Source organism: Arvicola amphibius, chromosome 2, assembly GCF_903992535.2.
Source record: "Arvicola amphibius chromosome 2, mArvAmp1.2, whole genome shotgun sequence".
NCBI lineage: Eukaryota > Metazoa > Chordata > Mammalia > Rodentia > Cricetidae > Arvicola > Arvicola amphibius.
In genome coordinates, this window is record NC_052048.2 from 146,720,125 (window position 1) to 146,747,653 (window position 27,529).

The 27,529-nt window shown below is 47.3% G+C and overlaps 1 protein-coding gene across 3 annotated transcripts in view; it reads right to left on the bottom strand.

Moving 5' to 3' along the window:
* Positions 1-27,529, bottom strand: part of Dpp6 (dipeptidyl peptidase like 6) — a 655,432-nt gene that overhangs the window by 428,945 nt on the left and 198,958 nt on the right. Inside the window, exon 1 of one of the 3 annotated variants that reach the window (XM_038318723.1) lies at positions 19,517-19,573. The exons of the other annotated variants lie outside the window; for them this stretch is intronic. Within the exon in view, the coding sequence (XP_038174651.1) occupies positions 19,517-19,573 (57 nt within the window). Of the gene's footprint in view, positions 1-19,516; positions 19,574-27,529 lie in introns of those variants that run through there. 3 annotated transcript variants of the gene reach the window in all.

The window sequence follows — 27,529 nt, forward strand, 5'->3', positions numbered from 1 at the left end:
CTTGCTAACAGAGAGCCAGATACACCCAAGTTTGCTTTGTTAACGAAATCTGTCTTCTTGGGAATACACTTCATGGATATCACAAAGCTCACAACCTTATTTTCCTCACAGTATCTAATTATTCACATTTCTCAGGCAAAGGTATAAATTACTACTAACAAACCTACCCCTATATCAAGAAATCATGGTGGGAAAATGGTATAATTTCTATGCATCAGCCACTCAAATCCCATAATGACTACAGCAGTCAGCTCTAAGCTGCATCTGTATTTACTGTCTGAAGAGCCATAGACTTGTGTGCTGAGGTATGAGTTGACTGTATTCCCAAGAAGTCAAGTGTTAGAGACCTGACTCCTGTGACGTCATGTGAGGAGGTAAGCCCCTTACGAGAGGATAAATACCATTATTATAGGAGAGGACTGTTTATCTTATGAAAGTCCTGATGTAGAGATGCCCATGAGCCTTTCATGGTTTCTTACTCTTCTACCTTCCAACCAAGGGCAGACACCACAAGATGAAGTCTCTCGACTTTGGATGTCGCCACTTCTGGAAAGAGTAGAAAGACATTTTCTCTTTCAAAAACCCCTGTTCCCAGGAATTCTGTAGAACCATCACAGAATAAACCATGAGAGCCACAGTTCACATTCTTGAATAGACAAGGACAAAACAAAACAAAAAGCAAGGTTTCCCAGAGCTCCTGCTGAAGATGATGACTTTGAACTACCCTCCTGTCTCCATCTCCCCAGTACTGGGATCACAGGAACCTGCCACCATGCCTGTCTTTATTCACCATTAATGTCTGAACCCAGGGCTTTGTGAACACTATGCAAGTATTATACAAACAAACCTACATTTCCAGCCCCAGAGTCCATATTCTTGATAAACAGTACAAATATGAGTCTTTGGGGATCCAGATAGCATCTGTCCTGACAGCCAGTGAAAGCAGTCAGTCCGCTGGAATCAGGTTGGGTTCTTGAGTCTTTCATGGCATGCTCTGAGGTGACTGGTGTCACCTCACCACAGAGCATCTGGCATTTCGCTATTCAAAAGTATAGATTTTGAGCATTGACTTTATTCTCTAAAATAACAAAACAACATGAAGGATAAAGCCTCACACTTCAGTGTACCAGCACTGCCTGCTGCTTGGGCAGCTGAGGCAGGAGGATCATATGGGAACGCATACGGACATGAAAGATTGGCTGACAGGGCCTATGGATGGTGTCATCACCATACGGCAAGCCCAGAACTCAGTGTCACAGGCCTTAGGCACAAGGGCATCACACATATGTGCACCATGCAGTTTGGTTTGCTCCTTCAATCATCTTACTACAGATCTTTGGGGGGTTAGCTTGATCAATTTTTGCCCAGTCTCAAATGTGGTTTGTTTTTTTTTTTTTTTCCTTGAGGCAAGGAAGCAAGGTCATGCTTGTTCCAGACAAGCTTTGGTAGGAAAGGCCTGGTTTTGCGGAGTCTTTATCTATGAAAAATAACTGGAAATCCATTATTTTCAATAAAAGTGTCAGGCTTAAGGTTCAATTAAAATGATACATGCCTGTTATTTGGCAGTTGGTAAAGATAAAACCGCCAAACAGGTAAGACCGTCAAGTAACAGAGACACGATTTATACTTGTTATCTGAGGCCTCTAAACACATGCCTTTGGCCTATACCTCTAGGAGTGTGTGGCAAAAATACAACTGCCTCCCCTCTGATTATTGATAATGTTTACTGAGCACAGCCTTGGTGTAGACTTCAGCGGTCAGGAGAACGACACCCAATCTTCAGTTTCCAGGGAGAGTAAACAAACAGGGCTGAATAACTCACTCTGTGAACAGCTCGTGTAAACACCTAATCAAGAAATGCGGCCCTGTTTCTTTAGTCCCAGGATTTGCATTCAGGAAATGAGACTCCGGCTAAGGGGATGTACAGAGCTCAGACGCATGATGATGAGGAAGAAGAGCCTCCATCGTTAGTCTATCAAAGAAAAGCGTCGAGTAATTCCAGATTCTGGAGGCAGTGTGGCCATCAGAAGCGCAAGACGACTGAGACCAATGAGAAGATTCTGGGAACAGAGTTCTTGTTACAAGTGCTCAGAGGTACCCCAGTGACAGACAGCTCAGTCAGTAAAGTATTTGGAATACAAGCACAAGGACTCGAGTTAGAACCCTCATATAAAAAAAGCCAGGCATGGTGCCAAGAGAGGGAGAGGGAGATTGGCAGTTAGTTCCCTAGGGCTCTTTGGCCAGTCAGTTTAGTCTAATTGGCAAGTCTTGGACCAATGAGAGACTCTGTCTCAAAGAAAGATGGCGGATGGCACCTGAGAAATGACACCCAAGGTTGATCTCTGTCCTCTGTGTGCAAGCTCACAAATGTACACAAGCACCTTCAGACACATGTACATGTATAGGAGAGAGGAGGGCGAGAGGGAGGGAAGGGAGGGAGGGGGCGTCCCCTTAGCACTCTGAAAAGTCTAAAACTCTTACCTATTCCTGGGGCCCGAATCTATCCTCAACAGAATGACCGTGGTACAATGGGGAGTCCAGGTGTGGGAGGCATAAAGAGAGTTAAGCCCAGCCCCAACTTTGCTGCTCAATATCTGCCAGACCCTGATGACAACCTGGCCTTCGGCTTTCTTCTCTGCCCATGGAAAGAGAGGTATCTGAGGGCCACATGGCCTCTCTGCTGTCAGGGCTGAGTAACCCATGGAGCTCCATGTTTTGCCAACATGATCCGTGACTTCCAAGTAACATGAAAGTTCACAATGTTCACAAGTAAAGAAAATACTCATTAGACCGGGAAACACTCATGAAACTGGCATGGGGGAAGGCATCCTGCAGCTATAACCAAAGCGTAGTCCTGCTAAAATAGAGCAGGGTATTAGAACCCTGGGCCATGCCATATCCTGGGGTGCCTGTAGTGAGAGAGCTGGGCAGACGGAAAGCCTGGTTGGCTCAGTGAGCAGCAAAGAAGCCGAGAGAGGTGCATAGCGCTATCCCTACAAGAGAGCAGAAAAGAGGGGTCTGACCCCGGATGAGACTCAGCACAGCCCCAGGAACAAAGTCAGGCTGAGCCCAGTGTGCTGGAGAGGGATGAAGTATCCAGGTGCAGACAGCCTCTCCCGAGACCTCAGTGTACAGGGGGAGTTCAGTCACAATTCTCACAACAAGCAGAGTGCCGAAGGTCTCCAGACAGGACAAGCAAGTTCTGTCTTCTGGGGACATCGTCCACTCTGTCCTTCATTTGTGATTCTGTCCTGAAGAAATGGCCCCCAGTACCAAGCCTCTTCTTGTGTTCTCACATCTCCTAACTATAAAGAGAAGATATGAGTGTGTGTATGTGTGTGTCATGCAAGCATGAGCGTGCATATGTACATGGATATGTACATGTGTTATGAGTGTCTGTCCATTTTTCTGGCTGATACCTATATTAGGTCACTGGTACATCTCATCTGCCTGCACCCAGACCAAACCCAGCAGACCTTGCTATAATATCAGTGGCTTTTACCATCTCAGACTTGGATGAATTCAGATTTTAAAATGAATTAAAAACTTAAAGATGTGAGGAACTAGAGGCACAGGACTACTATCCAAATCCTACAGAATTAGAGATATTAACATGACACTTCTCCCAGGATCCTGAGGTTGACAGACAGAGAAAAAGGAGCTGGCCTTGAACACTAAAAAAGCAGCAAACCCGGGTTGCCCAGAGGCCAGCGCCTTGCAATTTCTGGAACTTCCCATCAAGGGAAGCATTTACATGCATGAGAAAAGGTAAGACCGTGGAACAATAGCAACAAACGCACCTTAGAAAGTGGCCAATGAAGGAAGCAGACATGCATTTTGTGTGTGGCTGACGTAGTCACCTGTGAGCAGGCTCGGAGCAAAGTCCAGAGACAAAGGTCCATGGAATGGCTCACATGTGTGCCCTGTGTGCAGCCCTTGGCCTCCATGGCCGATGCAAGTGAGCTGCTTTTTCTCTGTTTTAGCAGAGATGTCAAGAGTTTTGGTTTTAGTGAATCTATGCTAATTTAAAGAACTCTACACAAAGTCTAAAAAGCCTCACGTTGGTGGCATCTTTGAAAAGCCAATCTGGTCAGGCGGCTGCCTCCTTACAGCTTTATCACCAGCATACACAGCTCCATGTGCTTAAACTGCTCCACACAGGGCTGAGGACATGCAGGGATGGCTGCGTGTCTGCATCGAAATGCTCTCCATGACTGTGCTTACTTTTCTTGAGAAAGAATAGCAGGCCCTTTCCTCTCAGCGAGCAGGCTGGTTTCTGCCAGCAGACATAACAGAAGGGTGTTCATGGCCCCCATCTCCACCTTCATGGTGTGCAGCTCATAAGGAACCTCCACTCTCAAGGTTGGGCTGCTTTTGTACACATAGCTTGTGAAGCCTTATTGGGAAGACCTTTATTCTATCATAACTCTCTCTCTCTCTCTCTCTCTCTCTGTGTGTGTGTGTGTGTGTGTGTATACACATGGGTGAACACCATAGATGTGATATTCTCCTAAGTACAAACATCTCAGGTGGACCTATCTAGCTAATGTGAGTGTGTTTTAGGTTTCAAACAACTTAAAGACAAGGGGCACCATGTTTAGTGCCTAGGGACTACTCTACTCTTGTAGATGGCATTCCTTTCTTCTAAATTGTTTTCACTTTACTTCTCTATTTCATGCATGTGTGCATGCTGTGGATGTGTGTGATGGTCAGGAGACAATTTGCAGGAGTTTTTCCTTCCACCACATGGGTTGTGGAAATCTAACTGAGTGCATTGCACTTGGAGGCAGATGCATTTACAGACAAGGCCCATGCATACACTACTTCTAAGAGGAGTTACCTGATAGATTCCCCTCTGTATACTGTGAATACCATTGGTTAATAAAGAAACTGGCTTGGCCTGATAGGGTAGATCAGAGCTAGGCAGGGGAAATTAAACTGAATGCTGGGAGAAGGAAGGTGGAGTCAGGGGAGAAGCTGTGGAATGCTGCCAGGGATAGACATGTTGAAACCTTGCCGGTAGGCCACAAACCTCGTGTTAAAATATAAAATAATGGAGATGGGTTAATTCTAGGTGTAAGAGCTAGCTAACGATACGCTTAATTGGCCAAGCAGTGATTTAATTAATACAGCTTCTGTGTGGTTATTTCGGGAGTCTGGGCAGCCAGGAAACGAACAAGCAACCTCCTTACAACAGCTTACCCAGTAACCGCTATGGTCTCCCCAAGGACTCCAGGGATCAGGAGGTTTATTTCAATCCAGCCCAGGAATTCCTCACAAAAGTGTATTGTAAAATTAGCCCTTTGTTTCTCTTACTTTACTTATCTATTTGTTTACTTGTGGCACTGTGACCAACAGCTCAGTGTTTAACCATGGGCTATTTCCCAGTCTTCCAGGGACTTTTAAATCTTTAATGCGGCTACTAACTATGTAAACTGGAGTCTGCAGATCACAATGGCCTTTGTGTTTGCATATATTGATGTGCTATTGAGCCTCATATGAATCCTAAACAGTAGGCTACTCTACTCTGGATGTTATCTAGATGGTAACATCATGCATTGAGAGAGAGAGAGAGAGAGAGAGAGAGAGAGAGAGAGAGAGAGAGAGAGAGAGAGAGAGAGAGACTGACTCAGGGCATCTCACCTTGCCTTTGTAAGTAAAACTGTTACCAGGTTCAGAGTAAGACAGATGGAGGGGAGAAGAGAAGAGCATTTTAATTTTTATAGCAATATAGTCTATGTTTTTATGTGAACTTTATAAAATCAGGTCTGCTGGAGAGACTCAGGGGCTCCAGGGGCTGAATGCAGGCGTCCTCAGCATGTGTAATTATGGCCCTGTGATTCTCCTCCTGTAGGTGCTGGCCTTGGGATCACCTGAGAATCAGTGTAAGTCTCTGCCCTGACAACCCAGAGGAAGAAGAGGCTGGAAGCTCCTCACAATGTGCACATCATAGGTATCGGCCACTCTCATGGCCACACAAGCTGTGTGGCACTGTTCTCCACCCACTTCAGCAGGCCAACCTTAAGTGTATCTGTGCCCCTGGGTGTGGCTAGGGATGAATGAATAATATTGGGTGGTTAATCCGCTCCACCTACTGAGACCAGGAAGAAATAAAAACAAGGGGCAGAGTCTGCTCTGTCCTCAGCTTGCAGGGGCTAGTCCGATTCCCAGCACCATGAGCCATCTCTGGTTCTGCCACAGTAAGAAATGGGCTACCATGTCATCAACTTACTGGGTAATAACAGCCAAGGGACTTAACACTACAAGCAATGTTTTTCTGGATATGTCTTGTCTCCCGAGTATCTGAATGATGTGGTGTTTGTTCTTGGTCATGGTTGCTTGGGTGCTCCAGGCACAGCATGGCTGATAGGGTCACATTGATTTGTGGCTTCATAGGTTCTAGTCCCAAAATTGAGCTCATGATCTTCAAATTGATTGGGTTTCTTAACAGGAAAATGAAAGGAAAACACGGGCATTCTAATTCATGTAAACAGTGAGTAAGAGACAAAGAATGAGTCGCTTATTGCCATCAAAACACACAAACAGCAGTAACAACAAATAAAACAAGATACGTCTGCACAAGTTTCTCAGGGCATCTGTGCAATACATGATCTTTGCAAATATTTTAAGAGTTGTCCAAGAAGCGATTAGGCTAGAAGGAAGGATTCCCTTAAAGAGCAAATGGTATGCAAACACTGTGGAAAATTTTTAATCTGTTCATCTGAAGTCTCTGCAACTCTCCCAAAATGCAAAACATTGAACCAACCAAACATGGCTACAAAACTAAAAGATGTGTTTCTTTCCGGAGATGAAGTGCTGAGTAGGAAATACACATGGGTTTCATGCTGTTCCCTCCACGGTGTCCATTTGTTGCCATCATTTCCTGCAACCTACCTACCCCAGGGGATTCCCAAGTACACAGACGACCTCTCTGCAAACAGAGCTTCCCTCTTTCCGTTGTTTCCCCACGCAGTCGCGACTTCTTCCTTGAAGTATTGCTTGTCCATTCAAGCAAGGACAACACAATTACACAAGCCAGAGGTTTTCTGGAGAGAGATAATTGCTAAATAAAAATAAACTAAAAAGAAAAAGCGCTGGGACCGAGGGGACGGCTCAGTTGGTAAGATGTTGTCTTGCGAGCATGAAGATCTGAGTTCAAACCCAAAAACCAATTAAAAAACAAATAGCTGAGTATATGACATAAGTTCATAATTCTAAGGCTGAGGAAGCTGAGACAAGAGGATCCCTGAGGCTCACAGCTCAGTCAGACTAGCCTTGTTGGATAGCTCCTAGACAATGAGAGAGTCTGCCTTTAAAAGGGGGAGCATGGTACTTAGGGAGTAACACCTGAATTTGTCCTCCAGCATCCACCCAAACCCATGTGTATTGTGTATCTGCATGTGTAAAGACACACACACTAAAACAAACAAACAAACAAATAAATAAACAAACATGCTAATCTTATGTTTGCTCACTACAGCATCCCTAATTCTTCAGAATTGGAACCTGGCAACCTCAACCCTCGCCCTGCTCTGGGACTTTCCTAAGTATGCAGCGCTGAGGCCATCTTGCACTCAAGGCCCCCTGAGCTGCTTTCACCACTGCAGGATGACAGCCGCGTCTCCCAGACCCAAGCAGCGCAAGCTTCAACCATGCACGTACACTTCTGACATGCAACACTACATTAAGCTGCCAGGACCTTGGCGTGGGTATCCAGCTACACACCTGGGTGAGCGTAACAGTCAAACGCTGCAGCCCGACGGCTCTGACTTGTTATTTGTCCAATTCTAAGCAAAACACTCAGATATATAAAAAATGAATACATCTTTAAAAATAGAAAAAAAAATAGTTAAACAATGGCCGGTGGAATGTTTCAGTGGATAAAGGTGTATGCTACCAAGCCTGACAGCCTGTGTTCAACTCCAGGACTCACATAATAGAAAGAAAGCACCAACTTCCACAAATTATCTTTGACCTCCACACATGCATTATGGCATGTGCACCCTACCCACACCTACTAAAAATAAAGAAATTTAAAGAAAACATTTCTTTAAGACCAACAACCTTCTTCTGCCCAGACTAAGCAGAGGGCCATGGGGCAAATGTCCCAGAATCCTTCATTTCCTTACCCTTGACCTATGCTCTTTCCTGCTCATTGACACTTCTTATTCATAAGAATGAGACTATCAGCCCCAACATTCATGTTTGCTTTTATCTGAATAAATGAAGTGTCCCTGTGGATGTTGCCCAGAAAATCACTTTGTTATACGAAGAAGACTTGGGATGTCCACTTCAGAATGACAAGGGTCTATGGTGACAGACAGTGCCCACTGCTTAGCTCCTCTTAGCTTCAGCTCATTTCTTTGTTCACTCACAGTTGCTGAATAAGAGGACAACAATTCCCTGTGGCAGGACTCACACACAGTAAGACAGAAGGATGCCTGGCTGGTGTCTCAGGTGTGACGCTCACAAGTAGAGAAATGGTTTGTGTGTAACAGGTGTGAGCAGAATTCTGAGACAAGTAGGGTGGGCCAGATGCGTCCAGCATCAGGGAAACCGACCTAGAGGAGGTGGCAATCTGGAGAAAGAATCAGGGTTTCTCTAAGCTCTGAATGCTGATTTATTTGTGCTTCATTGACTGAGTGTGTGAACAAAACCCAAGGTTAGAGCTCTACTCTGGGTCTTTTACCAGAGAGCTTAGAGAGGAAGGTGAGTCCTGTTCACCAACAGACTCTTGGCACACAGGTCAGCCAGGCTGGCTTTGGGATGGAGATACGGTGAGGAATATGAGAGTTCTGAGTCCTTCAGAAGGTTACAGCTGTGTGCCGGGGAAAGTGCGGAGGCACCATCGTGAAATCTTAGAATCTTCAGTACACTGGGCCCCAAGTCAAACTGTTTCTGATGGGGTAGGGCACAGATAAGCACACCAGGCTGATGTCAGTACTTCTTCTGGAGCAATCTGAACTTGTATGTCAATCCCAACCAGAACAGCCTGTCCTGTATCCTAGGTAAAACTCAGGCGGGGGTCATAGACCCACAGCATCTTAGATTTGCCTTTTAGATCACCCCAGACAATGAAGCCTGTATCTTCTGAGGATTCACCCATGTCTCAGTCAGGAATTAAGGATTCCAACATGACTCTAGCTAGCTCCTCTTAGCTATGCATTCCTTCAGCTGTGCATTGCCCAATGTGACACATACATCTATTATTTCTACTCCAGAGGTGTCCTAATCATTTCCTCCTGGTCATTCTTCTAGACCACACTGCTGTCCTTTCTGGGCACTATGTTGTCACTGGATCTAATGCAGCACCCAGAAGTTATGGCTGCTTAGTTACTACCTGTGCACAGTGTGGTCAAGGGACCCAGCACAATACCCAGGGATAATGACTACTTGGTGAGCACCTGAGTATCTTATGGTCACTGGAGCTAGCATAGGACCTAGAGGTTCTGACTGCTTGGGTATACCCACGCACAGCGTGACCACTAGTGTGCTTATTCTGATGCACCTCAAGGCTATAGTGTATGGTGCTAGACAACATGAAGACAGCAGGGGTGTACAATTTAGAGGTTCTGTGCAGAAAGGAGGGGGCACAGTACTGGGGTTATATTCAGGGCACAGGTTGACTGCTCACATAGGATCCCGGAAAGGAATCAGCAGTCCAGGCATTCATGACCCACATAGGTGTGATTCATTTAGACACGTGATCAACCAGAACATCCAGGAGTCGTAATCCTTGCATGCCTGCTGATCTGTGAAGGTGGTGGCCTGGAACGCCCTCCCTGCCCCTGCATACCCACCTTCCCTCATTTGGGATAAAACAACTACTCATGAAGTTGTTCACAGGTAAAACAAGACAGGAAATTACCTGCTGCCAAATTACCAATTACCAGATTACCAATTACCAATTAAAGCATGCATGATCTATTAGTGGTTGCTTACTTTTAGAAACTGGGGAGAAACTCCACAGTTCTATCATTCTATCTCCTCTTGCATTTTATTTTGTTTCAAGTGCAATTTGTTACATAATGACCAGTCTGTGAAAAGCTGTTACAAGCCTCAATGTACCCAGGGCTAGTGCAGTAAGGAGGGGAAACCATGTCTGTCCAGGAGTCAAGGAGACCAAGAGCCACAGCAGTACCCCCAGCTACCTGAAGGAGAGCACACACCTTCAGCTTCCCTCAGATCATACCACATAGGTGCTTTGTATGTGCGTGCTGGCAGAGAATAGCCCAGGCCTCACACACGCTAAGCAAGTGCTCTAGCGAGCTGTGTGCCAGACAGCAACAGGGGTTTCTTCATCCATCCATATCTCTGGATGCCTTTGTCTGTTTTGCAGGTTTCAGGTAACATCAATTTTTGTGTTATCTTTGAACATAGAATTTTTGCTATATCTCATTCAGGACTGTTGGATTTGAAACAAAATTAAAGGTGTATGTGTGTGTGCGTGCGTGTGTGTGTGCGTGCGTGTATGTGTGTGCTCTGATTCTGCAGTTCACCAACTATATGACTTCCCGATGCATTCTGCCCTTCTGAGCTTTACCTCTTCCTGTCTAAATTAGACTGTGGAGTTATGTCTGTGTTCCATCTGTCATGGACTGTGCAGAGTCATCCTGGGGACACTAGTAAAGGGCTGTCACTTCCTTCCCATACCAGTTTTGGTTGATTTCCTTGGGGGGGATGGGTTCTGCTATTGAATCAAAAGTCCAAAGTCTCTGTGACGTAGAATGATTTGACATCAAATAGTTCACAATTTTACAGAACAATCCACCTCGGGATGGGCATGAACTCCTATCAGATGCTGGCAATGAGAAGATTCACTCATACTATGGCTGTATCAGTGTGCATAGTAACTGCTCATTAAATAAGTAGATCAGCGTGCATACTAAGTGCTCATTAAGTAAGAAGACCTGGAACATCTGGCCAACTCTGAACCAAATCTGTGCCTTTCCCCATGGCAGCACTGTACCAAGAATGACCATTTTCCAAAGGTTGAGTCAGATTGGATTTACCTAGTTCCCTCAAAAGCAGGCAGGAGCGCTGGGAGCAGCACTTGGGGGTCCAGACCACTGTTAGCTGTTCTCCCACTGCCCAGAAAAAGGCTGAGGGCAAGGCAAAGCCACGTGCCCATCCCCCAGCCTTTGTCACAGGAGCTGAAATGGATGCCAGAAGGAAGGGGACTTCTGAGACATCGAAGCTTCGTGATTTTTAATGGTAAAAGTGTCTTTCCGTCTCGGTCTTTTATCATCCACTCACGGCTCAGAGCTGGAGAGCACAGCGATGATTTTGTTTGGAAAATCAGAGGCAGAAATTCTATCATGAGTTTTGCCAGGCATCTCTGCTAGAGTGTTTAAAGAAACACACACACACAGATCATAGTGTATCGACACCTTGCTCTCTCTGGGAAAACTGACATTCGGTTTTTAACTCATTACTCCTTTTAGCTCTTTGAAAACCAGTCACTTGTCCAGGCACAGTGGCTTGGGAATCTTAGGCAGGAGGACTGACGCAAATTTCAGACAACTCAGGATACACAATTTTCCAAAATACTAGGGGGAAAGAGGATAAAAGAAAGTCAGAAACTTCTAGTTCTAGCGTCCATTTTTCATCCATGGAGACACACACTCCTACAACCTCCAAGTCCAGTGTACCGCTCAGGCGCTGTCCAGATTCCTGCTCTCTCAGCTTCCATGTGGGCCCTGTTTCCTTCCCTGCTTCTAGAATCATGCTCACCTGCTGCTTCTTGCATTGTACACTCCAATATGCTATGCTGGCGGGGACGCCTCCCAGGTCACCACTTCTGTGTTCCTACCCCTGCTGCTCCCCAGCCTTCGAGGTCCAAGCACAGCTGAGAGGCCTGCCCTCCCGGCCTGGAGCGGCTCCTGCTCAGCTCTGCATTCCCTGCCTTGGGCTCCTCTCTGCCCAGGGTACCATCTATCCAAATACAGCTCTGCCTCTCGTCAACACCTGACTAACCAATGGCTAGAACACTGAGCAAGCCATCAGCAGCAACAACATGGTCACCTCTCTCTCCTGTGCCGGGATGAGCCTGGGGACCCACAGTCAGGGTCTGCTCCAAGAAGTCTGAGAACAAAGACTGCAATAGCCTCAGATAGCCTATGGAGGAGAAATGGCACTTCTCGCAAATAGATAAAAGGACTTTTTTGATAATTTTAAAACCACCATTTAATGTCTGCGTACTTTAGATTTATTAAAGAGAGCAAGTAGGGACATGGTTCAAGACAGCACTGAGAGGTTCAACCAAGCTCTCTGGTGACCAGGTGACTAAGACAACCAAGAAGGGTCCCAGAGTGCTTGAACTTTCGAACTGTTGTTTGAGAAGAGCCTTACACACCTGTAGTTTTCAAGTTTCAATCAGTAATCAGTTTCTACCTGCATTTTAATTAATTTTCAACACACACACACACACACACACTACACACACACACGCACACACGCACACATACACACCTATTCCAGAAGCCTCTCTTCTAAAGAAGTAGCCCAGCCCCCGGGAGGGTACTCCTCCACCTCGAGAGGTCTCAGATGGAGGATGGCAGCTTTGCTTAAGTCCTGGCAGAGGAATTTAAATCTCTTTAAGAACTGATCAGAGACTAGTAAGGGAATAAGATCTAAGTTGTCACCAGGAAGAAGCAGACGTTACTGCATGGGCGATGTGCTTGCCATTGCCGCTGGTGGGCTCCAGAGTGGGCCCTGTGGCATTTCTGCTGCTGTCTCTGCCAAGAGACAGTACTCCGAGGGGAGAATGGGGTGACTGGCTTGCTGCAAGCTCGGTTCCCACAAGCAGCCCCGGGAACTGCTGTGTGGCATTTGCTTGAGCGGTGCCAGCTCCACATGGGCTTGGGGTCACAGGTGCTCTGGCATGCACAGACTGCCTGTCATTTAAAGAGCCATGGTTGTCTTTGCCCACACCTGGACTGAGTCTCTCATAAAGGTCATGACCAAATACTTTTCTTCCTAAAATCTGAACCATTAGTTATTCCACTGCTGTATCCCCAATGCTCCCACTAAAATTCTTTCAGAGAGAAATGTATTGTACTACCCCATCCACTCTTTTTAATTTTTTCCCCTATTTCCTGTTACCACATAGCAGAACTCATGGGAATAGATCCATATGAAAGTCTGAGTAGCAAAAGTCACATCTGGGCAAATCATATTCTAGCTACTGTGGGGACACAGTGGTCATGAGCTCCGAATACAAAAGGAAGGGGAAGAGCCAGCTTCTTGCGCTTAGACCCTTTTCTAGGCTGTCTGTGGAGGCCTTTTCAGACTCCTTATATATCTCCATCTCAAGGCGCTCAGGCACTCAGAGTCAGCAAGGACTCCAGGGTGTCAGCCACAGGCAGAACTACAGCAGACCAGCGCTCATCTGCCCCCGTGGTCATCTGCCACCTCACTCACAATCACAGGAAACCAGAACTAAAGCAAAGCCACCTGGTCTCAGAAAACCACGGCTCTCACAGATACATAGTCTTCACTCAACATCACAGCTTCTCACCGTGAGGATAGAGAGCCACACGGAGACCTCTGGAGGCATGCAGGAAATTGCTTCTTCCCACAAGCAGCACCTTCTTCCTCGGCGTGTAAACTCTACACTAGCAGACTCTTCACTCTTTACAATGAGGGAGGAAGACAGGAGCCGCCTCTGTCTACTGGGATCAGATTTGGGAGTGCGACACATAGGCATAGCTCACTTTCCTAAGGATAATGCCACACTTCTTGCATTACAGAAAAGGGAGAGTGTTCATGACAGGAAGTCATCAATATCTGAGTGCTTTCCATGTGTCACTGGGGCTAGACCTTCCAAAGGACACAGGAAAGCCCTCACCAACACTCCAGGTCCCCAGGTGTTCCGTATATCATTTGCAGGACCTAGCCAACTCACCCTGCCAACAGCAGTGTTGGAATGCTAGCTGGTATTGAGTTTGCAGAGTGCCAGGATGATACAGTAAAACACACTTACTACATCAGAGCATTTTCCAGCAGGCATGTTCACTGCTGTCAACTTGATAAGCTGTGGAATCTCCTAGGAGACACATGCCTGGGGAATGGATAATCTTGAATAGGTTAGCTGACGTGGGAAGACCTACCACTGTGGGTGGTACCATTCCCTAGACAGGGCTCCTGGGCTGTATAAAGATGAGAGTGAGCTGAGTACCAACGTTCATCTCTTTCGTCTTGACCGTGTATGCAATGTGACCAGCAGCTTCAGGATCCCCATACCCTGACTTCCCATCATGCTGGCCTGGACCCTGGAACTCTGACCCAACATAATCTCTTTCTCCCTCAAGCTGCTTTTGTCAGACTATTTTGATCACAGAGACAGGAATGGTTGGATAGCTTATTTCCTTTGTTTGACCTGGTCCATTGCAGCAGTCAGTCTGGAGACGAAAGGTCTCCTACCATCCTCCTATTATCTGGGCTACCATCTAGTGCACCATGTGACCCTTCTGAGTGTACTTGTTTGACACACCGTGTGATATGGACCCAGAGATTTAGAACTGCCTAGAGCCTGGTTCACCAGGTCTATGAGCTGGCTGTCCTAGTCTTCACCATGCAGCCCTTTCTAGTGATGGAGTCTAACATCTTCCTATGAGGACAGCACGTGGCAGCCAGCCTCCTTCCTCCCCACAGCACAATGAGGTCACCCAGAGTCCCTTGTAGCAGAGCTCCAAGTGCTGTGCTCTCTAGGGTAACCCTGCCTCCAATGACATCACCTTCTCTCCTGAAAGCCCTCCCAGATCCAGGACCTCACTCCGGAAGCTCGCAGGCTCTATGAGGGTTACCCAGATCCTCCCAGTATCTTAGCCACAGGGCCACAGATGATTTGGAATCTACTCAGGGTGGCATTTACTTTCTGTGAATGTGGTCATGAGAGTCACTGACACCAAAGGCACTTTCTGGATCTTGAATGTCTCCCTCTCCTATCATGACCTTATAGTATGTTGGTTCTGACCTTCTTAATACTGAATATTGTTTTTCTTGGTTTCCTTCAACCTCTCTTAGCACCCTAATAACACATGAAATGCAGGTACCTCACACTGACTTTCCCTTTAACACGATTACACAAAAAGCTGAACTCTTATGATGATCAAATCCAGACTCTCTTAGCATAGACTCCTAGTGCCCTAAGAAATGACAAGATTGTATTCCAAGTGCTCCAGGCAGGAAAGTCAGAGACAGATCTTGTAGGTGCTCATTCAATCCCCCTGTCTATTGCCTGAACCCCATGCCTTCTAACAGTTGCCCCAGCCACTGTGTTAGTTTTAGGATTCTACCATCAAATCCAAAACATTCTCGGTTGAAGTATTATTTAAAATGCTTGAGTACATGACTGAATTTACCAGTCAAGGCTAGGCTCTGAGGCCTACACTTTAGTAGGCTGTCTGGGATTGACAGTGGTCACTAAACAGAAACAATAGCAAGTAAAGGACACACAGCATGACCATTAACAGCAGGCCTCTCAGTCTCCTACATGCGACTCAACATACAGCCACGGACCCAAGCTGACAAACAGAACTCGGCTATTTCCACAGAGGAGACTTTGGGACAGACATTTCATGGAACACATAACTCTCAAGTGGAACGATTCTTGGTTACCACCGTGATGTGAGATAGGCACATGTGAGATCTGGGCCACTGTGACTTTGTGACACACGAGGACTACAGGTTTGTGTGCATGATGAGCATATCTGTGTTTGTGCGCATACATCTGTGTATATACGTACAGGCGCACATACATCCATGCATCAACTACATCACTAAAATATTATTCCTGCTCAATAGCTGAGCAAATGTTTTATGGCTCATTGGAAAAATCCAGAACGAATCCTTCTGTCTTCTCTTATTGAATAGCATTACTGATTACAGCTTTCCAGTTTTAAATCATTTAAAATGAGGATAGCATATGTTAAAATAAATCTGTTCTTTTAAAAATTTAAGTGGAAATATCATTTTAATTTGGTTCTCTGAGGCAGGATTTAGTCTTCCCGTGAGAACTCACTAAATTTGAACCCGACTACCCTCATCCTTTCTCCTTCTCTCTCTTGGTCTCTCTGTGTGGGAGGAGTGAGTGGAGGCCAGGGTAAATTCAGAAGTCCCCAAAACAGCTCAGTCCTATCTATGTGGCCTCCGAGGTACTTGAGTAAATATTTCTCACTCACATTAACAAACATGCTATTTCCAGACATTCTGGAGCAGATTATACTGTACTTTAAGAAATTAGAAGCCAGGAAGAAGGCTCAGACGCTGAAGCACTTGCAATGCAAGATTGACAACATGAATTTGGATCCCAGACTCAAGACAAAGCTAGACATAGTCACGCAAACACCTGTGATCAAGCACATGCTGCGAGGAGATGGGGGGCAGAGGCGAGAGAAGGTCTGGATGCTCATGGGTCATCTATCCTAGCACACATACACAGCAGTGAACAGGGACCCTGGTGTCAAACAAGGTGCTCCTCTGACCTTTACACATACCATGGCATGTGCCTACCACCCCACACACATCATGGCACGTAAAGCCCCAAATCCACATACCATAGCATGGACATAACACCCACCCTCTGCAAAAAGTACAAAACGTAAAAAAAAAAAACCCACATAGAATCATCCAGCATCTCCAAGGAGAAAGAGCAGTTGTGTTCTGAAAGTCCCCTTTCCCTTTTATTCCAGTGACTCTTCACCGTAGCCTTTAAAAACTAAAGCTCTAAGCAACTCATTATCATACTTATCTATTTCACAATGGTTTTTCAGAAAACTGGTAGAGTCACACCAACAATTGGGGGAAAATGTAAAATATTTTACTGTACACTTTTTCTCATTTTTAAATCAATTTGTGGTGATTCTCAGCATAGGGAAGTTGTTTCTCCCCTCTCCCACCACGTGAATGGTTCCCAAATTTCAGGGCAGGTAGAAGAGGTACCAGCCCTTGGCTTATTGAGAAGAAATGGATTCTTCACTATGGCCATCCACACATTTAAGCAAGCTGTTAGCTGGCTTTAAGGCCTCATAGCACCACCTTTGGGTGTTTGGGTATGAGGTAACCAGTCCCCAAGATTCTGATGACTCCTACAAGGCCAGGTGTTTGTAAGCACAGCCAAATAAGCCAAGAAAAAACCACCAGCTAAACCACAATCAGGACACCTTCTCTCTAAGGACAATTGCAACAGATTTCTCTCACAACTTCCATGATTCCCTATCTGCCTGTTCCACCAGAAAGAAGAAAAAGAAAGATAATGAGCAACTGAGTTCTACATGTAGTCTTCACCATGAACTGTTTTTAGGTTTGTTTGTTTGTTTTGGGGGGCAGTTTTGAGAAAGTGTCTTATTTGTAGCCCAAGCAGGTTTTAACTTACAGTGATCCCCCTGTCTCAGCCTCCCAAGTGCTGTGACCACAGGTGTGAGCCACCACACTCTGCTGCATGGAGCTTAAAGAAAATTGTATATAATGAAGGAATAAGACACATTTTTGTCCAAATACTGTTTGTGATGGGCAAGTAAAGATTATTGTGAACAGATTTTAAAATAGCATGCATAAGCATGTTGCATGTGAGATTTAGGTATGTGAGTGTGAGTGTGTGTGTATGTGTGTGTGTGTGTGTGTGTGAGAGAGAGAGAGAGAGAGAGAGAGCTGTGTATATGTAAACATGTTTATGTGTACATATATAATTTTAAAATGTGAGACTTTGGTCTCCACCCACTTCCCTTTTCTCCACCCAGTCCTAGACCACTCTTTATGAACTTCATGAGGTCAGCTCTGTGACATTCTTAGAGTCAGGAACAGGACACCAGAAAAAGGAGGAAAGAACCCACTGATTGCAATACAAGGAAAGTGGCCTCTAGAGTCAAAGCTGCCTTTGTACCTGAGTTGACAACAGTGTCCATTTCCCACGAAAGGACCTGGGTCAAGAATGGGGGCTTTCTCAGGCTCTAAAGGTCTATAATCCCACTATCGTGCATAACCCCCACCCTATTCAACCACTGACATTCCTGTGCATGCCAAGACCAGGTAAAAGAAGAGAAAATTGCACAGAATCCAGGAAAGTTCTTTTTCATAAGTTGGCTGAACCCTGGGCACCTGATACCTGGTTAGAACCAAGAGCAGCAGTAAGCATTCTCAACCTTATGACCTATGCCCAGAAAAGCCCAGGGAGCAAAAATGTCATACCTAGCAAAGAAGGAGACTGAATTATGAGATGCTAATTTGGGGTAGAAATATTTCTTTAAGGAGCAGACATTGGACAGGGTGCTCATGAGGAGGAGGGCTTGCTTTGCCGGTTCTGCCCCTATCCAGCTTGGCTGAACATTAACTCTTGCTCAAATGCTCATACTGACACCTTGCTCAAATTCGTACACTGACTAAGACCTTTTAGACTACTAGTTTTACAAAATATTCTCCCTGTGAGTAGCCAAATTGTATGTGAGATCTCTGCATGATGAGATAAGATATTCTCCTTTTAAAAAATTGAAAAATGAGTTAGGGGAGATGACCTCCAAAGAGAGAGCCCTCACGAAATACAAACTCCACTGTCCCCAAATAGTTGATAGGGCAGTGTTTTCACATATTGTCCCCAAAGACACTGATGGCTTTCCCAAGTTCTAGAGGGGCTTCTTTCCTTTGCCTTGCTGCTGGGAAAAGTGACCTAAGGACAACCTAGACCCACCGTGGATGTTGTCTATTACCAAGCCAGCACCAACTGCTCTATCGACCTGGTAGAGTCTTCCAGAATCTGCTTTAGAGACCTCCTGATATGAAGGGAGCAACAAGGGACAGGCAGCCCTTCAGACCCTCTGGGAGGGGAGCTACAGTGTCTGTCCACAGCAGTAATGCATCCATTTCCCCGTGAATGCCAGAAGGGAATCCTCTTGGAGCAGGCACAGTTCCTCTTCCTGGAGGACTCCAAGAAATCCTAAATGTTCCCACTGCCCTGCAAGTCAGGCGGGCTCACCTGACTCCTGGCACATCCTCGTTATTCTGGGCAGTGTGTTCTCTCTGCCCTCAGGAACACAGCCAGTCCCTGCTTCCACTGACACTCTGGGGAAGAGGGCAGGGACAGAAGACATGGGAAGGAAGATCCTTCACCAGGTGTGCCTGCTTTTGACCTGTCTTAGAGCCACAGCAAAGTCCCTTTGCAGGGTCTCAATCAGCCTGGTCCATGGATGCTTGCTATGTCTTCTCCCCCAATTACAAAGTAGTTGGGAATATTCACAACTAACACAGGCTAAATGAGGCAGCCCCAAAGAGGGAGGCCTTTGTCCAAAGCTGCTTGGGCAAGTCCACCTTGCTTTTCAGTTATTGATAAAGCCACCGGCAGCCTTTAAAATAGAGGGGGGTGGGGCAGGGTGTTACCCACACATCAACCTGGGGGTTAGAGCTACAGACAGCCAACAGACCAGTCTCTCTCTCTCTCTCTCTCTCTCTCTCTCTCTCTCTCTCTCACACACACACACACACACACACACACACATACACGCATGCATCCCAGCAGCCTTACCTGATCCTGTTGCTGTACAGATTTTCCTGAGGCACTGGGCTCCTTGGCGGTGGTCATGGTCTGTGCTGGCACTCACCACCCCAGAGTCAGGAGTAGTCTGACTGTGACTTTGAAGGCACCAGAGTCGCAATGATAGGGTGAGGAGAGCAATTCTAGTCCATACTTCCGAAATCACCAGGTTTTGCGGGGGGCGGTGGGGGAGGGAGCTAGGGAGAGCAGCCTACTTTGCTCTTTAAATGCAAAGAACAGAGACAGGCTCGAAAGAGGAAGACGCTGCTGCTCAGTGGGGCTTCTCCAATTAGCCACAGCCTCTGCAATCGCCACAGAAACAATAACTGCTTAGCAACCGGCAACTGGCGGCTGGGAGCAGGCAGGGGCCCGAGCGATGCGCGCTGCTTCCCCACCGCCTCCTGGCCGTGGCCGCGCAAAGGCGCATGCTCCGGCTGTGCTCAGCCTGGCTGGGGCTGGGGCGGGGGCCGCGGAGGGGCCGCGGCCGGTGGACGCTACACGCGCGCCCTAGCACCGGCAGCCTTGTCATTGCATCCATCACGCACTCATCATGAATCCAGGCCACGGCGCGCCCCCGTGGCTGAGCCAGTTGCCTGCAGCAGTACTGGCCCTATGGCTCCCACCTGGGTAGGGGGCTCAAGAGAGATGCACTGTCCTTTTCCTTATCCTTAGCTACAAAAAGCAGGTGATTGGGGGGGTGATTGGAGCTGCAGGCCTACCTTCTGTTGGCCCTGCCGGCTCTGCAGTGACTGGGATGCTGCTGGCTGGTGTATCCTTGGTCTTTCTTTACAAGTCAGAAAACTTCGGTTTCACCTTTAAAGTGGATGGATCTCTATCAAACAAAAATCAACTAAGTCCGAGAAGAACTCAGCCTGTGTGTGGCGTCTTTAGAGGCCACAGGCTCCCTGCTGCATCTGACTGCCAATAGAAGGCCAGGAAGCATTCAGTGCCCCATGGACCTCCATCTTGGACCAGCTAGGGCCTCCTGCCAACCTGAACTCGTTTCCTGCTTGTTCCTGCAGACTGGACACCACTGTGATACAGAACACTGCACTGGAAGCTCTCGGGGAGTCAGGGTTAACCAAGGATTTTCAGGTGGGGATGGCTCTGGAAGCAGCAGAGAAGCTTCAGGGTGGGCAATGCCAAGTCTTCACCTCAGCCTTGTCTCTGTGAGCATCTCCTTTGCTCTTGGTCTCTGGTTCTCTTTCTGCTCTCACAGCCCCTGGCTTACAGGTAGCCAGCCACTTGCTGGAAAGATCCTGGCTACCTGATGATGTCACTAATGGCCACTAATTACTTTAGGAATTATGTTCTGGGACCTGGGTAGCATTGATTTGATTTTTGTTGTTAGTTTTCCACTTAGCAGGAGTTTCAGAGACAATGTCCTGGAATCCAGCCCCTCAGGGAGTCCTGAGTCCAGTCATTTTACAAGAACAACACTTGGTCATTGACAGGCAAATTCAAATCCTGACAAATGCCCGCCTGCTCTCCCACAGCCCAGACTCTGCTGCTCTGTGTATTGAGTTGGCACTGATTCCAATAACTTCTTCACATGAAAGCCAATAGCTTACACCTTTTGGCCAAGAGGACAAGAAAAAAGACTATGGCAAGCTTGCCATTCAGGAGTCTCTTCTGATTTTCCTGGCTATGGCTAAGACAACATACGAACCCTGTGTAATTCACCATCACAGCCCTGTGGACCAGTGTACTTAGATTCTAAGTGATTCTCAGTGTTGCTGAAGGCAGATGCAAAACCACACTGCTAAGGCAGACTCTAGGAAGGGGCTTGTATAATTGCAGACTCCTGTGACTATGGAAGGTGCCTGCCACGACCTCGTTGCATCCCTGGTCCTGGAAGCCATTGTGGCATGAAGTCCCTACACACACTTATCCTTAGGCCTAGTAGCAAGGCAAACAGAGCCTCAGGAAAGAAGACCATGGAGTGGAACAAATGACCACTGTTGGTCTGTACCCTGGAAACATGTCAACCCCTGAGGACCTTAGTCAGTCAACAAAATCAGCATCTCCTGCCTCAAACTGCAGTCTCAACACAGCTGTCACCTAGAGTTTTCCTTTAACCAAAGCTGCCTGGTACAGGTTAAGTCCTGAGTCACCATCTGTTCCATCTAAGGAAGGAGTCATTGCTCCCCTCTGAGGCTGTGAGCCGCTATCCACAGACAAGAGCAGCAGCATAGCTGAGAGCTAGCCGCTGTCCCCAGGGACCTCCGTCCAATGGGAAGTGGTCCCCAGGGATGCATAGAGGAAACTCCTTCAGGCTCTTCCCTTTTCGCTTCTCAGTAATGAGCTCAAAATAGAATGATACGTCTAAATTGAATATGGTCATCATATACAATTTGCTGACATTTGTAAGATGATAGAAAACATTTCAAAGGGATTTCCTGTTGCTGGCCAGCCTTCAAGCCCTCCGCCATAAGCTTTGTCCTCAGGAGCCATTGTGTGGAAACGGGTTGGAGTGAGTGTAAGTGAGGGGCCAGCCTGGTTTTTCTGCTCAGAGCTTCTCCATGCGATTCTCTGGTACTGGGTTCCCAGATGCTAGCTTCTTTGTACACTTGACCTTGGCTGTTTTTATGGGTGAAGGGGCGGATAGTCCTGCCATATGAGAAGCTGCAGGTGAAGCAATACAAACATGGGGTAAATCTTGCATCCCTGGGCGGTGTCTAAAATATCCTCAGAGAAACCAGTGGTGGTTGACTGCTGGAGGACAGGGCACAGGGGCTGGCTAATGAACAGACATAATGACTCAGGGTTGCGAGATGAATACATTCTGAGATCTGTGGTAAGGCACTGAGCCTGGAGTTGACTGCCGTGCCACACAGTTAAAAACCTATTAGTGGGGTAGATCCCACGAGTCTTCTCGCTACCGTAAGATGAAAGGGGGGTGTCTTTTGCTGATATTTGACAATTAATCACAACCCCTTTGTAGGAGAGATAATGTACTTAAGTTCATCCTCTGGAGGCCATGCAGAGAACCTTGGACCAGGTCAAAACTAAGTCATCCCATGCGTAATCACAGGTACCTCCTTCAAGCCTTCCTTCGGAGATGTTAACAGCCAGCAACGAGAGCACGTGTGCCCCAAAAGGGAGCACAGCTGGGCACACCAAAGATGAAAACTTCTCCTGTGTTTGGTGTCGGCAGAGCCAAGGTTCACACCCCTCTCTTTGACCTCTTCCCCATCCCATACTCACTGGGTTTTTTTTTTTTTTTTTTTTTTTTTTTTTTTTTTTTTTTTTTTTAGAAACCTTGCCCAAGGGCCTTGGTAGGAGATCAGTTCCAAGTTCTCCAAACAAGAGTTAGGTCCTTTTGGCTGAGACTGCTCCAGCTTGCTAGGCAGCAGGCAGCCCAGAGCAAGCACCTTGCTTAGATGTGACTCTGGTGTCAGGGGAGGACCAAGATGAAGGAACACAAGGCCCTCCAGGAGCACCTTGGAGACCTCATGCTGATCTCAGCCCTTCCCTGTGGGGGCCTGTGTCTATGAGGAGGCACCCTTCTATTCTGCAGGGGAGGGTTTTCAAAGCAGCCAGTATAAACATACATAACAAAGCCTGCACAGCACCCTATCGCCCTACCTGCAGGCTCAGCATGGTGTGCAAGGCAGGCTCTGTCAGAATAGTGTGCTCTGACTTGAGTGTGCTGGCCAGAGACCTCTTATTTCCCACCTCCATTCTACCAGCGTCCCTCAGATCCCCGAATGCAGTCTTGCCAACTGGACTTGTGAGATCCTAGCTATCCTCTCCTCCAGATGTGTGTGAGTGGGCATTGCCACGGACACAGCCACGAACACAGCCGAGTTTGCTTGTGGACTTGCAGCCCTGGATCCCTCTGCTGATCCCAGTAACATCTCACCTTTTTCATCTCCACATACATATGTCAAAGAGCCAAGCAGCCACAGAGCTTCCTTCAACCAGCAAGTGTGCATTAAGCATGTATCTCAAGCAAACAACAGAAACTCCATTAGCAGGGGGCACAGGAGGCAGAGATGCAGGTGTCTTAGTGGTGAGTTACGAAGATTTTAAACATGTCGCTTACTCTCCTTAATGAACAGTTTCCTGAAAATATAAATGACTGTGGGCAGCAGGTACAACTAATTGATTGACGCAGTCGTCCCGGGTCCAAGGAAACAAGTAGAAACACACACCCCACAGATACTAAAGACTAGCAAGAAGGTTGGAGTCCTGGCTAAGCCTCCTGATCCCCATGTGTCAACTGTCACTGCTGACACCTCTCTGGAAGAGGTGGCCTCTTGCAGCGGAGCTGCTCCCTGTGCATCTGAATTCATGCTTTGGGTTTGACCTCGAGAATCTAGTTCCTTCAGTGCCAACATTCTGTCCTGAAAACCATTCCATCTTCTGATGCCTGGGTGTGAGGAACCATGGATAGTTCAGACAGAAACAACATCTGATGCTTGGAGATATGAGCAGGCAAGAATCACAGGGGAAGGACACAGGAAGCAGCAGCAAGTGGATCCAGACCACCCAGGCAGGAGACCCCTGTTAAGCCTAGCCTAGGGAAGAGGAGGTCTGCTTGTATAAGAGTAACCAGGAAGCTCAAAGCTCTATCCCCAAGCTGGTGGGACACCCCTCTCCTGTATCTACTATCCATTTCCTGGGGTGAGAAGCCTAGCAATGATGCTCTCACTGCTGAGAACATGGAACTAAAAGCCAGACCAAGGCTGACCCCTCGGTCATTGGCCTCACCCTAAATCCATAACTGTTGGTTAGCACAGCCTGAGGTGCTTCCTTCACCTTCCCTGTTTTGGAGTTTCCTCCTGGGAAGACCGGTCCTAGGAGGCATGCCATGATTCTGCCTGTTTTCCAGGGTAGACACTCAGAGAAGACCCATGCAGAATTTCAAGAAGCCAGGCCAGCGTCTTCCCCTTCACAGGCAAGCTTTGACCACCATTTACTTAGATCCAAGGACGCACTCTTCTCTCCTTAAGAGCCTGGCTGGTATGCCTCTTGAGCCACAAGTGGAACAAGGGCAGGGGGCTGCACTCAGGTGATTTGGGTTTGCCTCGTTCTTAAATTGTTTCTCTATTTTAAGAACAACGAGGAGAACGTAGGCCCGCAGGCTGTCCTTGGCACCCACAGTCTTGCAGACGCGTGCTGTGAATAAGAAACATCCTTGGCTCCTTCTCAGTCAGTAGCAGCACCTCTCCTGGGACAAGGAAGAAAGAAACAGAAAGCAGGAAGAAGGCAGGGGAAGGTGGTCCTGGCTTACGCCTTTGATGATCATGGGCTTTGGGCCCTACTTCTCTAAAGCTCAGCTTCCTTTAAGTGAGTGAGGGGAAAGTCAAACAAAACAAAAACCAAACAAACAAAAGCCTAAGAACCTCCCAGTGGCCTGCATTTCGCTAGCACTTAGCACTTGCCCTGTCCTATTTGAACTTCATAGCAACCTTGAGAAGGAGCCCTTTTAATTCTGTTTACAGATAAGAGAGTACAAAGGGAACAGGTAGTCTGCCAGGGCTTTGCAGATAGAGAAAGAAGGCTTTGTGTGTGTGTGTGTGTGTGTGTGTGTGTGTGTGTGTGTGTTGCATCCTGTCTCTATTCCCTAGCTTCCCACACACACAAGTTATGTGTTTCCCAAATTACTCTCAGCTAGAAACTCTACCCATGAGTCCAATGTTGACCACCAAAGCCCAAAAATGCTCCATTACGCAAGAGAACTTTAAAATCAGCACAACACTTATGCCTGCACCCAGACTTTGGATGGAGCTCCCTGATAATAATGGTGTTGATTCTTGAGAGCCTCATCTCAGAATCCTCAGGTTTCAATCCCATGTCCAGTCTGTGCGTTTTCTTCTGCCTTCCCTGGCTGTTACTAAATGAGCTCATGCTTCTTAGCACATCTGCATAGCCAAGGCCTGCTGGCCCCAGGCAGGGCCGCACATGACGGCTGTCCTAGGCAGGGTGTCATGAGCTCCTCTTCGGGTGCCTCGTGCTGCTGGGTGACCTTGGCGACGGCAGTGTGACAGATTGCCTTTGCTGATGATTTTAATGGCTCTGACTAAAATTTCTGGGGCTGTTCAGTCAACTCCGGTTTGATGCCAGCTGTGGAACAAGCCCTCACACTGTTTGGGGGACACATGTCAGGACTGTTTCAGTTAGCTCTACTGCTGCCTGGGCTCAATGACATGTCAGAGAGGATGTCCTTGCGAAGCCCCCAGGACCCATCCTGTGAGGCCTCACTCGTGTCTTGGCTTCGCACACCCTCTGTTCTTCTCTGTGACCCCTGAATGATAAACTCCGCTGTCAGGATGATTCGTTGTCCCCAGGGTAGGAGGATTCCCTTAACGTTTTATTGGAGATGTTTTATTTTTAGCATAAAATGATTTAGAAAGCAGACACAAGCAGATAATTCTCAGAGAAGGACCAGTCAACACAATTCTGACGGCCCCACTTTGCCAAGACACATCTGACTTGGCTTTGGAGGCTGGTGCGAATGGAAGCGTAAACGGTGCTCAAATGAGCTGCTTGAAGTTGGAAGCCCATGAAAGCAACAGGAATCTAAGATGCTTAGTCTGTCCTCTAGGAAGGTATGGTCTAAGTGAAAGCATTCAACACGAGGACACCAAGAAGAAGGTCACTCCACCAAGGGTTCCCACCAGTGCCACACGAAAATGCTTCCCTCTGCTGAGCTCTTATCCACTCATTCCTGCCCTGTTTAGATGTCCTATCTGCCCTCAGCCCCAGAGGTTTATACTCCCTCTCTTCCGTGTTTTCCCATCATGCTTTTTGTGTTCCATGCAGCGTCACTGCTCAGCTGCTTGGATTCTTGGCCTGGTTTTGAATTCCTCTGCACAGGGCCAGGTAGAAAAAGTCTGTGCACCCATGAAAGGCACTAGTGTTGAAGTCTTAATAATTTCTCATCGGTAAGTTCCAGGCCTCTCTCCTGGGGTAGGGCATAAGCAATGGCGCCCCGGTTTCTGCTACTTAAAAGGTCCAGCAGTGGACAGCCAAGAGGAAAAGGTAAAGTGACACAAATATTGTCAACCAGTGACGCTGAAAAGGCCCAAGGTGTGACCAGATGGAGGTCTCCTTAGGGGTCAGCCCACAGGAGGCCGAGTGTCAGGAAGAGAGCTCTAAGGTCAAACTCAAGAAGCTCCAGAGGAGGGCAGACCAGGTCACAAGTTTTAGACACTCTTCATCTACAAAAGGGGGGGGGGGGTTCTCAAGGACCTCACTGGGCACAGGCTATGAGTACTGGAGAGCAGAAGGGGGCAGTACTGGCTTGGCTGCCTGGGGAGAAGGGAAAACAGCAGGAGGGAGACAAAGGCTAGAGTGAGCCATTGGGGGTCTCCACATCCTCCTAGAGAAACCATTCCACTTGCAGCCCCTTCAGCCCCCCAGGAAGGGGCTGAAGGGATGACTTTGAAGTTGCTGGGGGTTCCAGCTCCATTCCAGTCCCACCTCAGCCTTCAGCACAGCAGCTCCACTTGGACCCCCCCTCTCCCCAATTACAGACCATTAGAACCAAGAGCGCCACAGTTTACCATGCCAGGGAGCATCCCAACCCCACTGCTCCAGTGCCCAAAGGAGAAAGCATGAAAGGAAGGTTGGTCATGAGAGAGAAAAGGAAACGCCTTGGCATGTGGCACAGGGAAGTAGAAATCCATGTGGAGGATATTCCCATTCTTCCACCCAGGTGGCATGCTAATCAGATACGCAATGACTTCCTTTATAAAGCTCCCTTCCACTAGAAACCGTGACAAGAGGAAGCTCTCACAAATTAGAACTCAGCCTTTCCCACTGAAAAGACTCTGTGGGCTGGGGAGCTGCTCGGTGGTTAAACACTTGCTATGCAAGCATTAGGACTGGAGTTTGGATCCCTAGCACCCACCAGGTAGGCATGGTAGGCAGCCTGCCATTCCAGTCTTAAAGGGCAGAGAAAGGAGGTCTCTAGAGCAAACTGGCTAATGAGACAAGGCTATTGATTAGCTCTGGGTTTGATTGAGAGGCCTTGCCTCAAGGAATAAGATGAAA